The following is an 18,572-nucleotide window of genomic DNA, read 5'->3' on the forward strand; positions in this document are numbered from 1 at the left end:
TTGAGTGTTGTTCTTAGATCTACCAGGCAGCTGTTATCTTGTATTAGAGAGCTAACAGTTTATCAGAGCACAAGTCACATAACTGGGGGCAGCTGGGAAACTCACAATATGTCTAGCCCCATGTCAGATTTCAAAATTGAATATAAAAAAATCTGTTTGCTCTTTTGAGAAATGGATTTCAGTGCAGAATTCTGCTGGAGCAGCTCTATTAAATGATGCATAAAAAACAAATTCCCATGACAGTATGCCGTTAACAAATAGTTATTACATTATTGTACACCACATACAGACATGAGATGACAGTTACAAGGGAAATGTGTGAGAAGATAATAAGCAAAAAAGGAAGTATTGTGATGTAAAAGAGAACTTCCCACAGAATTGAAGAATATTCACATTTACAAAACATAGTAACCATGGCTATAAGAAAATAAAATACAGACAAGCACGTTTACAAATGTTACAATACGATGGTCAGTCAAGGGAGAAGCTTTTTAGTAGTTACTGTTATACAAGGTTCCTGCACAGTCTCTTCTAATGTTGGCCAGGTGTCTTCCCCCGATGACCCGACTAACACACAAAGTTCACATGAATTTTACAAAGCAGTTCATACTAATTCCCCTAGTGGGAATGAAGCCTGTTTAGTAGGGATGGGCGAATTTGACCCATTTAGTTTCGCCAGAAATTTGCCGCAGTCGAAATGACGCAGACGCCCATTAAAGTTTATGGGCGTCAAAAATTTTTTGTCGGGCTGCGAAGTCTATGGGCGTCATTTCCTCTGCGAAACAAGGCGAAAAAATTTGCCCATCCCTACTGTTTAGGGCTGAGATGAGGTTAGGCAGGGCCCCCTCCCTTCCCCCAGGTGTGTCATAGTACCTGGCTGCCCCCAGCCCCCCAGGCTAGAACAATAGAGTGTCTGCCCAGTTGTGGGGGCAAAGTTTTGCAGATGGTAGTTTGGTAGTTTTGCAGACAGACTGACTGTTGTTTTTTGTTTGGCAGAGGGAAGATATGTATGGGGAAACTAACTGCGGGCTGAGTTTTTGGTTTTAGGAACAAGGAGGAGAGTTAAGAGCACGGGGAAAAGAAGGAGCTGTGGGACAACATGCAAGTCAGCAGGAGTCAGCATCAACCCAGTGCAGTGTGAAGGGCCGAATCTGCCAGCGAGCGGTACATTGGCAGTGCAGGAGGGACCACTGGGTGAGTCAAAATCTTTTGTAGTGATTCTGATTCAGATATTTCAGATAGCAGACGGAGGAAACATTTTAGCGCTAATTAAAAAATACTTTAAATGAGAAATAAAGCTTAACTAAAAAAGCAGGTAGAATTTTGTGCATTATGTTTTGGGCTTTTGTACCAGCCCAGGGCAACCACAGCCCTTTAGCAGTAAAGATCTGTGTCTCCAAAGATGCCCCAGTAGCTCCCCATCTTCTTTTCTGCTGATTCACTGCACATGCTCTGTGCTGCTGTCACTTACTGAGCTTAGGGACCCACTCACAATATACAGAACACATAGAATAGAAATGTCACAGTATAAGGCTGATTAGTAATTAATACACATAATTACTACATGGCAGCACAGAAACCAGTGCAATTAGCATCAGAATTGAATAATCAGCAAACCTGTAGCATCAGCTTATATTACAGCCAGGGAAGCTCATTTTCTGCTGGATAATTAGTGACGAGCCCTAAGCTTAGCTTCTCAACAGCCAATCAGAGCCCACTGAGCATGTGAGTGTCACAGACACTTTCCAAGATGGTGACCCCCTGTGACAAGTTTGAAGTCCTGGATCATTGCTGCTATTGACAAGCTCAAACTTTAGCCTCGTGCAATAAGTTCACTATATAAAATATGGCATTTTAGTCATATTAATTTTTAGGATTTATTTCTCCTTTAAATGCCACCCTAGCTGGTCTTCAGGCAGAATCAACCAGTCAAGGCTTTGGGTTCTCCAAGGGTAAAACCATCAGCTTGTTGACTAAGCTATTGTATTTATTCAGAAAGGATCTTCCATCTTCTTAACAGGGAGGCATGTTAATGGTGCTTTTATGCTGGCCACTCAGTTAAAAATTAAATGTTATATAATTAGTTATTGGAAAAATCTGTTTTCCATGATTCCTATGACGTGTACAAAGGATAGATATCCTCTCTGTCCCAACTTCAAATTGGTCTGGAGATAATGACAAGGTTAAGCCATGGTTCATCTGATGAATTCAGCCATATTTTGATAGATGATTGGTTCTTGTGATTCAGGATTGACTGTGTCATAAATAGGCATCATTGGTCCTTCTGTTATTGGCTCATTCTGTCGCAGAAAAATAAAAAGAGTTCAAGTTGAGAGTACGTTATTTTCTGTGATCAGGTCAAAATCTAAAATGTTTTTTGATTTCCGTATCTATGAATCCTAAAATATAATAAATATAATTGTTGTATGTTTTAACTGAAGAAAAGGATGACCAAAAAGATGTCCATTGACTTAAATGGGTGAAAATTTTTTTTTTCTGTCCATAGACTTCAATGCATTTGGTACATTTTTCAACAATTTCACAACTTTTTGCCAAGCGAGTTTAAGGGGTAGATTTATCAAAGGTCGAATTTCGAAGTGAAATATACTTCGCAATTCGACCATCGAATGGCTATACTTCAACTTCGAATATCGAAGTCGAAGTTTTTTTTACCGAATATGACCGTTTTGCAGTCAAAGTAAAATCGTTCGATCGAACGATTTCCTCGATTGATCGAATGATTTTTTCTTCGTCCCCATAGGCTAACATAGCACATTGGCAGGTTTAATTTGGCGAACTATTGAAGTCTAAGTTTTTTTAAAGAGACCGTACTTCGTTTATCGAATGGTCGAATAGTCCAACGATTATCGAAGTCGTAGTATGCTATTCGATGGTCGAAGTATCCAAAAAATTACTTTGAATTTTGAATTTTTTACTTCAAAAATTCCCTCGAATTCACTTCGACCCTTGATAAAACTGCCCCTAAGAGTCACCACATTTAAGGCACATTTGTGTAATCGTATCCCTTTAAAAAGAAAATGCTTCCTGCTCTACCTCAGACCTTGTGAAATGCATTATTACCCATGGTAGGCTGTAGGACTTGCTTTATTAAATTAAATTTACACTTTTTAATTAAGCTATCTTAGATATTCTCAGTTTAACAAAACATATATAATGATGAGTATATTTTTTCGCCAACCATGGAAATTCCGCTTTTCGTCATCTGTGAATTTTCTCACGAAACTGCAGCAAAAATTTGCAGCAGAAAATTCACTGCGACAAAAAAGTTGGGAAACAAAAAAAAAAAAAAAGCCCATTGACTATAATACATTTGGACAAAAAAGTCACCTTAAGAAAAAAACACCAAAAAAACTGTCATGTGGGAAATCGTTTTTGACGCCCATTGAGTTCAATTTGTTTTGAAAATTTCTTTGCTGTTTCACAAATTTTTCAGTGAAGGGAAATGGGAAAAATTCACTCATCACTAATTGTATAGCAATTAAGAATAACATTGATTTCGGAAAAGAACATAAATGGCTGAATTTCCTCAGCCCCAAACAGTGGGCTGGTAAAAGAATGGTTCCTAGTCATAATTAGTGATGAGTGAATTTTTTTCACAATCACATCGTGAGACAAAAATGTTTGACGCCCGTAGACTTCAATTAATTTTTTCGAATTTTTGCAGTTTCACAAATTTTTGGCAAGGCAAAACTGGTCAGATTCGCCCATCACTATTCACAATCCATTACTATCAAAAGATATAGGATGCTGTTTGCTTTCAGGTCAATTTGTTAACTCAAAATGTATGTATTGTATTCTCTGTTGACAAAATACAAATTTAGTGATCACAAAATAATTTTTGTAAATACAAAATTAAAATAAAATTGCCAAAGCTATTTTTTCAATGTCAAAATGAATTCTGTGACAAAATGAATTATGCTACAAATAATTATGTATTAATATATTTTTAGCAAACAAATGTTTGTTTTTGTTACCACAAGAATATTTTTTTATTTATGGGCTAAATATTCAGGTCACAAAGTAAATTAGGCAATGTTTTAACATTTACACAATTGCTTTAGGCATAACTCCCACTGGCGAATATTATGACACTGGAATTCTAAGAGAAAAGCTCTGCATTGTGGGTGAAAATAATATAGCGATTGAATCTGAAATTGCACTTTGCACACTGATTTTCTGGTGGTAAATTACCCCTATTGTGGTCGCATGAAATATAGTTATATATGAATATAAAATCACATTGTAGACACAAAATTTGTCATCACAGAATACAGTCATTAGCAGACAATTTTTTTGTGGCCAAAAAATGTTTTGTATGCATAGAATTCTTTGATATTTTTTTATGCGCTTTTTTTTTGTCGCACAACGCCATACAAGTCTATGGGCGTCAATTCCACTGCGAAACAAGGCGAACAAAATCGCCCATCCCTATATATTATGTTAACATGACATAATTAGATGATGGCAGTTTGTATTTATGAAATCAAGAATGATTGTGTGATAATAAAATACAATTTGCTAGCACAAAATGAACAGTTTTTACAGAAAATATAGTTACAGTTACAAAAGTACAAAAATTGTTAACACAAAAAGATATTTGCGTTCACTATGACTTTGTGCTGACATTTTATTATCGTGAAAAGTATTTGAACTTAAAGGGGACCTGTCATCCAGAAATAAAAAGCTGTATAACAAAAGTCCTTTTCAAATTAAAAATGAAACCCAAATAATTTTTTTATTAAAACACTCATAACTGTAATGAACTCGTTTAAAAGTCTCAGCTGTCAATCATATGTCGCTTGCCCCTCCTCTATGATTTAGGCATAGAGGCGGGGCAGGCAATTACTTTCACTTTCCATTCTGTACTCCAAGATTTCACTGCACTCCCCACATTCCCCCTCCCTCCTCACCATCTAATTGTGTAGCCAGTACTTGGGCAGGGGTATCAGAGTGAAGCAAAGCCTACCTTAATAACAGTGTCCACAAAATGGCAGCTGCCTGCTTGATTTGATTGTGAAGTCCAAGACTAAAATAAACAAGATTTAAATCATTTATATAGTGTAAGTGAAATTTATTTTGCTTGGCTGACATCATAAAAAAAGGGTTTGGAATTATTTCTTGGGGTGACAGTTCCCCTTTAACACATTTGCACAAACTATTAAACTGGTTGTATACGGGATATCATGTGCCACAAAATGCATTTTGCAATCCAAATACCCAGATTGAATTGCTCAAGTGCAGCAGGAGTGCAAATTCTTATGCTACTAAGGAAATGGATTTTAGATGCCATATGATTAAAGACCAGTGATGGGGGAATTTGGGGCAAGAAATTGACAAAACGCGAATTTTGACACGGTGACAATTCGACAGCATCATCGAAACCATCGCTGGCGTCAGAACTGTCGCCAGCATCAAGATTTTTTTTGACACCAACGAATTTTCACAGCAAAGTTGTGCCTGCCAAATAAATTCACCTATCACTAGTGATGGGCGAATTTGCGCCGTTTCGCCGAAAAATTCGCGAAATTCGCGAAACGGTGAAAAATTCGCGAAACGGCGCCGGCGTCTCGTTTTTGATGCCGGCGCCCATTTTTTCGACGCCGGAGCCTGTTTTTGGCGCCGGCGCCCGTTTTTTGGCGCCGGCGTCCGTTTTTTCTAAAAAAAAATTTTGACGCCGGCGAATTTTTTGCCGCGAATTTTCGCTGGCGTTTTGCGAATTTATTCACTGGTGGCGAAACGCGCAAATTCGCCGCAAATTCGCGCCTGGCGAATAAATTCGCCCATCACTACCCATCACTATTAAATACCATAGAGTTTGTACAATACCTGAGGAAGGCCAGGCCTGTAGGCAGTATTTGTGTATAACACCTCTCGCTCGATGATCCTCTGTGGGATATCTGTATACAACTCCTCAGGTTTGCTGCTGTGCAGTGGAAAATCTCTATAGAATTCTTCCTGATCCCTGTTCTTCTGGGTCATATCAATATACGGCTCTTCTTCCTTACTCCTGTTCAATGGATAATCTTTATAGAACCTTTCCAAAAGGCTGCAGTCTTGTTCCACATCAGTACGGAAGATTTCTGGTTTTCTTATGGTCTGTACACAATCTGGATCAAATCCCTTTGATTTTGCTCTGTCCTGTGGATAATCTTTAAAGAATTGTGGCTTGCTGCTGCTCTCTGGATCTGTAACACACTTTGATTCTTGAACCTTACACACAGGTTTTAGATCTTTGTCTGAGATTCCTTTGTTGACTCTAAATGAGACGTGAGAATCATTTGCAAACTGGTGTATTAGATCCCCATTATACAACACATTTCTCCCTCTCATTAAAAATGACAGAAATTCTAAATTCTCCTAAATTCATTTATTCCTATATTTGGGGGCAGAGGTTCACTGAATGGGGCCCTGCAAAGCATTAGAAAGAGGGCCTGTAAGAAAACATTAATATACTGTATATTCACCTCTCAATTATACCAGCAGCTCTGTAATGCATATAATAGTGGTGAAGCTAGTAACCCCTATGATTGAATTGTGTGGGATATGATGTATACAATAGTCTCTGGGAAGGCAATGCGACTGTGGGATAGCAGGTACTGTATAGTAGTGAGAGATGGTGCCTATAGTAACAGTGGATAATAGTCTCTGGGAAGGGAGTGTGACTGTGGGATAGCAGGTATAGTAGGGAGAGATGGTGCCTATAGTAACAGTGGATAATAGTCTCTGGGAAGGGAGTGCGACTGTGGGATAGCAGGTATAGTAGGGAGAGATGGTGTCTATAGTAACAGTGGATAATAGTCTCTGGGAAGGGAGTGTGACTGTGGGATAGCAGGTATAGTAGGGAGAGATGGTGCCTATAGTAACAGTGGATAATAGTCTCTGGGAAGGGAGTGTGACTGTGGGATAGCAGGTATAGTAGGGAGAGATGGTGCCTATAGTAACAGTGGATAATAGTCTCTGGGAAGGGAGTGTGACTGTGGGATAGCAGGTATAGTAGGGAGAGATGGTGTCTATAGTAACAGTGGATAATAGTCTCTGGGAAGGGAGTGTGACTGTGTGATAGCAGGTATAGTAGGGAGAGATGGTGCCTATAGTAACAGTGGATAATAGACTCTGGGAAGGGAGTGTGACTGTGGGATAGCAGGTATAGTAGGGAGAGATGGTGCCTATAGTAACAGTGGATAATAGTCTCTGGGAAGGGAGTGTGACTGTGGGATAGCAGGATAGTAGGGAGAGATGGTGTCTATAGTAACAGTGGGATAATAGTCTCTGGGAAGGGAGTGTGACTGTGGGATAGCAGGTATAGTAGGGAGAGTTGGAGCCTATAGTAACGGTGGGATAATAGTCTCTTGGAAGGGAATGTGACTGTGGGATAGCAGGTATAGTAGGGAGAGATGGTGCCTATAGTAACAGTGGATAATAGTCTCTGGGAAGAGAGTGTGACTGTGGGATAGCAGGTATAGTAGGGAGAGATGGTGCCTATAGTAACAGTGGGATAATAGTCTCTGGGAAGAGAGTGTGACTGTGGGGATAGCAGGTATAGTAGGGAGAGATGGTGCCTATAGTAACAGTGGGATAATAGTCTCTGGGAAGAGAGTGTGACTGTGGGATAGCAGGTATAGTAGGGAGAGATGGTGCCTATAGTAACAGTGGATAATAGTCTCTGGGAAGAGAGTGTGACTGTGGGATAGCAGGTATAGTAGGGAGAGATGGTGCCTATAGTAACAGTGGGATAATAGTCTCTGGGAAGAGAGTGTGACTGTGGGATAGCAGGTATAGTAGGGAGAGATGGTGTCTATAGTAACAGTGGATAATAGTCTCTGGGAAGGGAGTGTGACTGTGGGATAGCAGGTATAGTAGGGAGAGATGGTGCCTATAGTAACAGTGGATAATAGTCTCTGGGAAGAGAGTGTGACTGTGGGATAGCAGGTATAGTAAGGAGAGATGGTGTCTATAGTAACAGTGGATAATAGTCTCTGGGAAGGGAGTGTGACTGTGGGATAGCAGGTATAGTGGGGAGAGATGGTGTCTATAGTAACAATGGATAATAGTCTCTGGGAAGGGAGTGTGACTGTGGGATAGCAGGTATAGTAGGGAGAGATGGTGTCTATAGTAACAATGGATAATAGTCTCTGGGAAGGGAGTGTGACTGTGGGATAGCAGGTATACACAGCTACTGAGGCAGTTTATTGCCAATAGATTAGCCACACTAGTGCAAGCTATAACACTATATTTATTATGTAGAATGCTTTACCATACCTGATTAAACAGCTCTAGAAACTCTCTCTGTTTGATTAGGAGCTGCCATATTAGCTTGGTGTGACATTACTTCCTGCCTGAGTCTCTCCCTGCTCACTCATAGCTCTGGGATCAGATTACAGCAGGGATGGGGAGGAGGGAGGAAGGAGAAGGAAAGGGGAGAGGGAGAGAGGAGCAAACTGAGCATGCTCAAGCCCTAGCCCTGGAGTTTTAAGCTGAAACTAAGGAAGTCTGATACAGAAGCCCATGAGTACACAAAAGAAGGAAAGAAATATGGTGTTTCTTTTGACAGAGGACTCAGAGCAGCATTAATTTGAGGGCTTACCGATGTATTTATATAGAAAAAGCTTACTTAATTTTAACCTTTCCTTCTCCTTTAAAGAAATCACTGCTTCAGTCTTTCAGTCTTTCTGTACTAGACATCTGCCCCCACACACATCAGTGTGATTATTACTCACCTGCAATACCTCGATGCAATCACTGTCCCAGTAATCACTAATCCAAAGACTGTGATACCAATAAATCCAGCCATCATGTACTTGTATAAATCTGTAAAAATACAGTTAAGGGATGATTTATCAAAATCCGAAAATATCTCATTCTTTTTTGAAATGTACTCCTACTAAATACACATGGGTTATTTCCCCTTATTAATCAATACATATTCCCGAAAATTTCCAGTGAGGGAAAAAACTCGAAAAAATCGTAAAAAAATCAGAATCATATGAATCTTTTTGGATTTTTCTCCCCAAAAGTCAGACTTTTTTTGGATTTTTGCTCGAAAACCACAAAATCTTCAGATTATTGCATGAAACCCAGCTAGATCAGGATATCTTCAGGGCTTCTCCGTTGACAACCTCATCAGGTCTGAAAGGCCAGAATTCCGGATTCTGACTTTTTCCATCTTCGGGGTATAATAAATCACTAAAAATTCGGGTTAAATAGTAAAAAAAACTCAGGTTTTTGGCAATTGAACTTTAATAAATAACCACCCAAGTGTTGAGATACAATTTACATTTTGCTTATGATTGTGTCATTTTGTAACTATTGTGGGCTCACTAACCATGACTGCTATTCTTTGTTATGAACTGCTTCACACACACACCAAGGGGGTTACTTATCAAAATCCGAAAATTTCTCAACATTTTCTGAAAACCACTCTGACCAAATCTGCACAGACTTCCCCCCCATGTATCAATAAATTCTTCCAAAAAGTTCTTGTGCAGGGAAAAAACTCAAAAAAATCCGAATTGTACTAATTTTTCGGATTTGATACCTGAAAACCATGAAATCTTCAGATTATTGAACGAAACCCAGCGCAGATAAGGATATCAATGGGACGTCTACCATTGACTTCTACATGAACTCGGCAGGTCTGAGTACATTTTTATTTAGACATTTTTATTCAGACTTTAAGGGGCACATTTACTAAGGGTCAAATATCGAGGGTTAATAAACCCTCAAATTCGACCCTGGAGGTAAAATCCTACGAATTCGAATATCGAATTCATAGGATTTACCGCAAATCCTACAATCGATTGATCGAAGGAAAAATTCCTTCGATCAAAAAAAACCTTTAAAAAGTAATGGGGAAGGTCCCCATAGGTTAACATTGTACCTCAGTAGGTTTAAATTACCGAAGTATGTAGTCAAAGTTTTTTTAAAGAGACAGTACTTCGACTATCGAATGGTCGAATAGTCGAACGATTTTTAGTTTGAATCGTTCGAATCGAAGTCGTAGTCGAAGGTCGTAGTAGCCTATTCAAAAAAATACTTCGAAATTCGAAGTTTTTTTACTTCGAATCCTTCACTCATGCTTAGTAAATGTGCCCCCACACATCATCAGAGTTTAATGAATCTCGAAAAATTCCAGGTTTTTTTTTTATGAAAAAAATTACGTTTTTCCCCTTTAAAAATCTGACCAGAAAAAATCGGACTTTAATAAATAACCCCCTAAATGCCAACATCTAAAATATACTACATTATAGAGGACAGAGAGTGGAAGGTCACAAAATAAATATCAGTGGCATGCTAATATAGGTTCAGACTAATATAGGGGAAACCAGGTATTTGGGTTATTTATTTTTCTTATGAAAAGGGAGTGACTTATACTTAAAGACCTTATTGTGTGCAATGATCACAATGATCACTTTCCAACATTGTGTGATGCTCTGTAAAAGTCTAATGTATGTCATAAACAGGTAAAGCATGAGAATTCGTACCTGAGTGTTCCTTACTCATTGGATGCAGATGGATCTCTGCATTGCCCTCTTCATTTGCAGAAAAGCAAAAAATGTTGCTTAATATGGGGGCTGCCACTTTGAATGTGCTCTCTGTCACATGATCACTAGAGGTGGTGTGGACAACAAACCCCCCTCTTGACTGGTTTATTCTACTGTCTGACAGCCGCCATTCAATAGAAGCAGGTGGGTTGGATTGGGCCCTGCAACAGCACTCCATATTGTCCAGGTTCATTATGCATTTGGACTCTGGGTCAATTTCTGGTTTGTCTAAAAGAGAACACAGGAACAGAAGAACATGTAAGGTTTCAGGTGATAGATGTTCCTTGGCAGCAGGATAAAGTAGTCTAGTAAGTACTTATCATTGACAACTCATTGTTACCCATGGTCTTTCATTTAGCAGATCTTTACCATCCAAACCCATGCATTGTACAGCTGTATCCATCTGATAGGAAGAGATGTTTTGTGCAAGTCCTAAAGAAGGCACATTACCAGCCCACACAGAGAGTCAGACCTCGGGTAATAAAATAATGGCAAAATCAAACAATAGCCAGCAAATTTACTTACACAACACATTGAGGTGTCGTACCAGAGATATCTGCATGCCTTCAGAGTTTCTTGCTGAGCAGTAGAATGAGGTTAAGTTCCTCTTAATACTCCAGATATGAAGAGTGCTACTTTTCTCTGGTAGAATCAGTGCAGAGCCACTTTGCGTCTTCCCATACCAGGCATAATGGTCTACTCTGGGATAACTCTGGCTATAGCATGTCAGGGAGAGGTTTTGCCCTTCTCTTATAGGACCATCGTTGACAATCACAGTTGTGTTTTCTGGAGGATCTAGCCAAGGAATTCAACAGCTATCAGCCATATCATGATTGTATTGATGCAAATGTTTATTGCATTACTCATGCTTTATATACTGTATTCATACATTATTAGTAATTAATGAAATAGGCCAGAACACATATGGGTCCCTGCATAGTCAAAGCCGCTGATGACATGGTCACCACCAAATTACATTATTAAAACCTTCCCACTTCTTATTATAAATTCCCCACACTTACACATTATCTTTAGTTGAGCTTCTACAGTCTTAGACTTGTGTCCTCCTTTTAAACTTGTCATGCAGGTTATATACTGTCCTTGGTATTTGCGGTTGGCAGTGAATGTAATGGTGGAAACGATTTGCCACATGCCCTCTTTCAGAGCCAACTGAACATTCTGGATGTTCCCAAAATTAATATTCCATTTCCAAGATGGAGGCCGAAGGGGGCAAGTATGGTTTATCCGGCAGGTAAATGTGACATCGTCCCCCGCTCTGATGGTGGAACTTGACTTCTCCAAATAAGGTATGAGTGGTTCGTCTGAAATTGAGATATTTCTAACGTTAATTGGAAGTGTGTCTTATAATTCATCAAAGTTACTTTTGTTCATCCAGATGTATATTATATATACAGGATTCAACAATTTACCCTTTTATACATGCTAGTGGAGACAAATTTGTAATTTAGGCTAATAAAACATGATACAAAAGTTTATAATGAGGTCCTCAAAACTGGGGGATGAGGGGGCCAAGCCTGAAGGCCAATTTGGATAAGACGAGCAGATTTGGAATTAGGAGAAAGCAGAAGAGTCATCTCCTTAAGACATTTTTTGGGAAAAGATAGTGGTGGCTGGGAGTTATTCTATGCATATTTTTTTATCCTCCTAAATTTCAAAAAATAGCAGCAGCTTGGAAATCATTTCTTCTGTATGGCATGCAATTGCAATGCACATGCTGTCAATGCTCAATATCTAATTTTTCATGAAAATAAGTTCTTCATCCATAAAAACTAGCCTTTGAGCTGTTAAACATAATTTATTGATGTATCACTCAAAAAAAAAAAGATGTTAAAGGTTTTTTGTAAATTAGGGGAAACAAGCGGGAAGAATTATCAAAATAAATATAAATCGGAAATGTCGTAGAATAAAACAAGTCTATCTGCAGGGACTGGTGCCTATCCTTGTGGCTTCTCTTTGGGTAAAGGCTGTTTACATCACTGTAAGAAAAATATGAAATCTCAAGGCATTGAAATTGAAATTAAGGGAGGAGTTTAGCAGAAGAGGGACAAATTTTACACCAGCCAATGAAATCAAATAATGAATTAGCATAACTTTGGGAAATGGTAATGACAATTAAAGGAGAAGTAAAGCTACTAAAGCAGTTTATTGCCAATAGATTAGCCACAATAGAAAAACTATAACACTATATTTATTCTGAAGAATGCTTTATCATACCTGAGTTAACATCTATAGAAGCTCTCTGTTTGTTTATGATAGCTGATGTCATATTAGCTTGGTATGATATAACTTCCTGCCTGTCTCCCCCTACCCACTCATAGCTCTGGGCTCAGATTACAGCAGGGAGTGGAGGGGAAGAGGGAGAAAGGAGCAAACTGAGCATGCTCAAGGCCAAGCCCTGGAGGTTTAAGCTGAAAACAGGAAGTCTGATACAGAAGCCCATGAGTACACAATAGAAGGAAAGAAATGTGCTGTTTCTTTTGACAGAGGACTCTGAGCACAATTACTTTGAGGGTTTACTGGTGTATTTATATAGATCTTTCTGATAAAGCATACTTAATTTTAGCCTTTCCTTCTCCTTTAAGGCAAAACTTTCCAAGGCAATAGTGAATGGTGTGAAACAAATGCTAAAATGGTGCATTATTTTTAATAAACATTAATTTTGACTTCACACCTTCTATAATGGATTGTTTACTTTGATCCCATATGCAAGGCTGCCCTGTCCTTACCTACTGCCATAAGCAGCGCCGGGCCAGGCTGGCCAGACACCCTAGGCAACCAGGTCAGTCACCCCACCTCTCATATGCTGATGTGCCCATACACATAAATAGGCACGCTAGCAAGAGCGTGGATGGGCGCATGCATGCAAATAGGCATGTGTACAGTCCTTCTCAGCCGGGAACAGCTGGCATGGGAGTGGAGAGGGGGGACCGGATTAGGTATAGGAGGCAGAGAAGGTATGCCTGGTGCCCCCCTCAGCTTTTTGCCTTAGGCATGTGCCCTCTCTGCCTACCCCTAGTTCTGGCCCTAGCCATAGGTAGGGCAATAAATACTGGGCTCTGCAGTAACCTGCACCCACCAGCACTCCCTAATTTGTCCATCTGAATGACATACAACCTAGGGAATGGGTAGTGTTTAGGGGTGAAGATTCCTACATGCTCCCCCGCCACTTGCCATTCATGAATACAGTACTACCATATGCAGACAGTGCTTTGTTCATGGGGTTCATTTCTTACACACTATTTCCTGTATGGGGGATTCAATTTAATTAGAATGGGCTGTGTTGTCCTAACCCAACAAGCATGGCGGTTCTTATTTTTACATTAAGGCAATGCTATATTACTTTTTGGGGGACATTTACTACCTGTAGGACAGGGAACTATGTGCAAAAAACAGGGGCAAGCTGCAGTCTTTAATCTTCCCCTCTTGCCCCCTAACCTGTGCATCATTTAGAGACACAGGTTAAGGAGCACTGGTGGGTTCAGACCCCAGCAGAGAGTGCCCCATAATGCTCTTGTGTCTTGGATATGTTTCAAGACTACCGTGATAGACATGTTGGCCATTAATTATACCCTCAGCACTAATACTCTTTCCAGATACCACTTGCACTGCCTCCTGGCCTAGCTCTATATTTGAAACAAGGATGGGATATCAAGACATAGTTGCACCCAGTGTGTAATAGACCCCTCAAGGAGATTCCTTGGTTTTGCTTGAAGGTCTTTCCTACATACAGTAAACTAAGAAAATGAGTAGAAATCAGTCCTTTACAGGTAACGTGCTTCTTTCCTTTTTATTTCTTACCTTTTACTTGCAAGTTAAATGCTGAAGCATATGTGTAGTTCTTGTAACCTTCAATCTCTACCTTTAACTTATAGGATGCCGTGTCCTCCTTTGTTAAATCTTTTATCCCTATTGAGCACTCTTTCAGATCCAGATTTCCAATCAATGAGGTTCTTTTATTATAGCGGAGGTTGGTCATGTGAAAGATTATTTTCTCCCTTGGTACTCTGTCCTCTTTGACTTGCAGCCAAGTTAATTTAATGTCTGCCAAAGGATTGGGGAGTCTCGGATGAGAGAATTTACAAGGGATTTCCACACAAGCCCCAATAACTGTTGAGAGATTTCTTGGGATGGTAATTTTCCAGTCTGTACTTTCGGAAATGGTAAATGCACCTATATGAGTAGAATTGATGAAATACAGAAAATGCAATAACATAATCAAATACTGTACCAGTTGTAGGAACTCATAGTAACTTGGCAACAGATAACATGTACCACGGTTGGACTGGGCCATTGAGACACCGGGAAAAAACCCAACGGGCCCTGCCGACCCCGACCCAATCCCAGCTTTTCCATCGCCATCAATCCCCCCGGCCTGGGGTAGCCTTCCCAGTGGGCCTTAAACACCCCAGTTTAACCCTGGTATTTGGTAGTTTGAAGGCAAATAATTTTGATTGTTATGAAACTTTTGTTTGTAGACTAAGAACAACATTACAGTCACAGTTGTGTTTATTTTAAGGTTACTGGGAGAGTATACTACTTCAGCTACCCACCATGGACAGAACAGTTGTCCATATCAATTTTCTAATGCTTTAAGGCAGTGATCCCCAACCAGTGGCTCAAGAGAAACATGTTGCTCACCAAAACTTGGATGTTGCTCTCAGTGGCCTCAAACAGGTGCTATTTTTTTAATTTCAGTCTTGGAGGCAAGTTTTAGCTGAATAAAAACTAGATGTACTGCCAAACAGAGTCTCCTGTAGGTTACCAGGTTGCATAGGGACTACCAAACAGCCAATCACAGCACTTATTTGGCACCCCAGGAACATTTTGCATGTTTGTATTGCCCCCAACTATTTTTACATTTCAATGTGGCTCACAGGTAAAAAAAAAAAAGGCTGGGGATCCCTGCTTTAAGGGCTTGTTTGGTGGGATAGGAATAATTTGAATAGACTGTACACAAAATTCTTAGTACAATAGAGCACTTTGTTTCAAAACAGCGGTGGAAAAACCCCCAGGTATTACTTATAGCAGTAAAAAAAAATAGTACTGCAAGTCCACACTTACTAGATATTGATTATTCACGAGGTATATGAAGGGACCCACAGGGATCATCTGAGAACACCCCAACCAGTCCACATTATATTACACCACTGGACGATGGATCCAGCAAGTTCAATTAGGGACACAAGAGGTAAATATTTTAAAGTGTTAATCGAAACTCATCCCTAATTGAACCATCCTGTTTATATGCCTTATTTCTCTGAAATGCCTAGGCTTTCTTGCTTGCCAAAAATCGTACATGTCTATGACAGATATTTATCTTTTTTATTTCATTATATCCTCTGCATTTTCATAATTTGCTCTTTGTTCTGGGACTGACATGAAGATCTCAACACAGTCCTCAAACTGTCATGTTCTGACTCTATAACTCATCTCTTTACTGATTCCCTCTAATACATGATTTCCATGAATAATACATAGCAGCAGCTCTTATGTTTATTGCTACAGTTAGTTAATATCACAGTGTCATGGGTACATTGGATGTTAATCTAGAAACTAACTTGGGAAAGCCCATTTATAAAGGATCGAACTTCGAATTCATGTGAATTATTTTTTATTCAAAAATACTCACAATTCGACTGGGAGGTTATTTAAGAAAAAATTTGAATGTCTAATATTTGATTGAATTCCGACCCTAAAATTCAAATTGTATTCATACAAATCACGTTTTTCTCCTGAAAAAACTTGAATGTCAGGAAGGCTAGTAACATCTCCAAATGGCTCAACGGACACAAGGCTAAGTTACAAACACAATGCAGTGTGAAAAATGACTGTGTTTGCTGCAGTTGTATCCATGCTTTAAAACAAAAGCATACACGCATTTGTGAGACTTGAGTGAAAGTTGTGGTCAACATTTTCAAAGTGGGGATTGTGTCTTTTCTGCCATGCGCCATTAATACTTTATAAGAATGTTATTTCCTTGGACGAGGAAGTCTGTTTGTGTCTGCTGACGCAACCCGCCGATTTACTGCTATGTACAGGGTAACGGTAGCACCAGTAAAATGTAGCGAAGGAGACAGGATAGATGTATTGACTCTTTGCGCAGCTTTGCCGACGTAGTCAACATGCACACAACCTTGTGGCCTTAAACCATGATTGCACTTGCATTTCTAAATGAGTCTTAGGGAATAAAGCAATCGGATTGTTCATTAAATATTTTAGGAGCCATTTACTTTGCCCCTCTAAGGGCAAATATGCACCCCTTTGTGCCTATTTTTAAAAAAACAACCTGTTTTTACCCTAAAATGGAACCTAATTTCTTCTCATCTCAGTGGGTGCCCCCCTATCTGAGCACAAACCTGTATTGTATATATATATATATATATATATATATATATATATATATATATATATATATATATATATATATATATATATATATATATATATATATATATATATATATATATATATATATATATATATATATATATATATAGGTCTAGATGGGGGCTTTAACAGCACCTAGTCATGGAGACCACAATCGTGGCCTCGACTCCCATTGTGAACCCTTCCCACTAAGGCCGGGATTAATGGGCCTCAAAGGCCTGGGCCTAGGGCAGCAAGATTATAGGGGCATGCTAGCGCAAAGGGGGAAAAAGCACAAGGAGCAGTGGCAGGACCCTCTGGCCGAGGCACATCTAAATCAGAACTCAGGGCCTGTTTCCACCTGATCCACAGTATAATACTAGTGCCACCTAGGGAGGTAGGACTCATGAGGACCGGCCCACATATTTTTCTCTTGTGCTCTGTTGGTGGGTAAATGAGAAGAAGAATGACCCTTTCCTCTTGTGAATCTATACCCCAGCTGACTGCCATTGTTTGTTAGAGCCAACAAATTATACACAATTCCCATTAAGAGAATAAGTGGCTGCTTATTTTGCTTCAAATCTGACTAGGGTTGCCACCCAGCCAGTAAAATACCTGCCAAGGCTGAGGCCGGTATTACAATCTGCCCAGAATCTCAAAAAAAACATTCTCTCTTTCTCTTTCCCAATCCTCCATGAGGTCTGACATCATAACTCCATTCTGTTTCATCATCACCCCTCCCCCATGATATCACAGATTGTCCCCTTTGTTGACACCCCCTGCTGGCCGGTAAATCATTTCGCAAATGGCTTAGCCACAGCACCATCACTGGACACTTGAGTTCTCTTATATAATATAATTGCTGAAAATCTAACAATTTCTACTAAAGGAGTTTTCATTTTATTTCATGTTTTTTTCTCCAAATTACTTTTTTTGGGGTTTTGACATTTGACGCATGGTAGCTCACCAATAATAGCACTACATTGGCTAAAATAATGAATGTTACAGTTCATCACTGCTTTTTAATGAAGATATTAGAAATGGAAGATCCACTGTGACAGACTAGATATTAATACAGAAATATATGTTTTACCTTGTAGGAAGAGAAATACATTCATAACGTTGAGGGCCATGATATGTAGATGACACCTAGACACGAAAGGAAGAATGGTGCGTTTAATAGCAATGTTCCAGTTCTTTTTGATATTTGTACAGGACTCTTATGCCTGCTTATTATTTTAGATACTCCAGCAAAGCTAAAAGATGGCATTAAGAGGAAAGATGAGAGAACATTTAATTTTAATGTGTCTGAAACCTATAACTAAGAAAATATATAAAAAAAATATGTATATACAGTATGTAGCCTACCCAAGGGTATGACTTGATATAGTAGTGATGTGATTGTGGAGACACCCAAAACATTCCAAGTAAATACCAACACAAGCCGAAAGTGAACCAGATTTATTATACAAGTATGGGATCCATTATTCAGAAACCCGTAATCCAGAAAGCTCTGAATTATGGAAAGGAGGTCTCCTGTAGACTCCATTATAATCAAACAATCCTGATTTTTAAAATGTATTTCCTTTTTCTCTGTAATAATAAAACAGTAGCTTGTATTTG

The 18,572-nt window shown here is 39.3% G+C and overlaps 1 protein-coding gene across 1 annotated transcript; it reads right to left on the reverse strand.

Annotated features, from left to right (window-relative positions):
- Nucleotides 1-1,824: 1,824 nt before the first annotated feature.
- LOC121396596 (B-cell receptor CD22-like) lies at nucleotides 1,825-18,217 on the reverse strand. Its single transcript, XM_041571693.1, has 9 exons — nucleotides 18,043-18,217; nucleotides 14,382-14,753; nucleotides 11,585-11,884; nucleotides 11,088-11,357; nucleotides 10,503-10,790; nucleotides 8,739-8,829; nucleotides 5,848-6,277; nucleotides 4,988-5,047; nucleotides 1,825-2,300 (listed from the first exon to the last, which is right to left on the reverse strand). Exons 1-9 carry the CDS (start codon nucleotides 18,080-18,082, stop codon nucleotides 2,196-2,198), a joined length of 1,956 nt encoding a protein of 651 aa, XP_041427627.1. The 5' UTR covers nucleotides 18,083-18,217; the 3' UTR covers nucleotides 1,825-2,195.
- Nucleotides 18,218-18,572: the final 355 nt, after the last annotated feature.

This window comes from Xenopus laevis, chromosome 7S (assembly GCF_017654675.1).
Source record: "Xenopus laevis strain J_2021 chromosome 7S, Xenopus_laevis_v10.1, whole genome shotgun sequence".
Lineage (NCBI taxonomy): Eukaryota > Metazoa > Chordata > Amphibia > Anura > Pipidae > Xenopus > Xenopus laevis.

Coding starts and splice junctions, on each gene's coding strand:
- LOC121396596 (XM_041571693.1), bottom strand. CDS start 18,082: ATGGCCCTCAACGTTATGAATGTATTTCTCTTCCTACAAG. Junction 11,885..14,381: donor ATTTAACTTGCAAGTAAAAG/GTAAGAAATAAA, acceptor TCTCAATTTCAG/ACGAACCACTCATACCTTAT. Junction 6,278..8,738: donor ATTGCATCGAGGTATTGCAG/GTGAGTAATAAT, acceptor CGTCTCATTTAG/AGTCAACAAAGGAATCTCAG.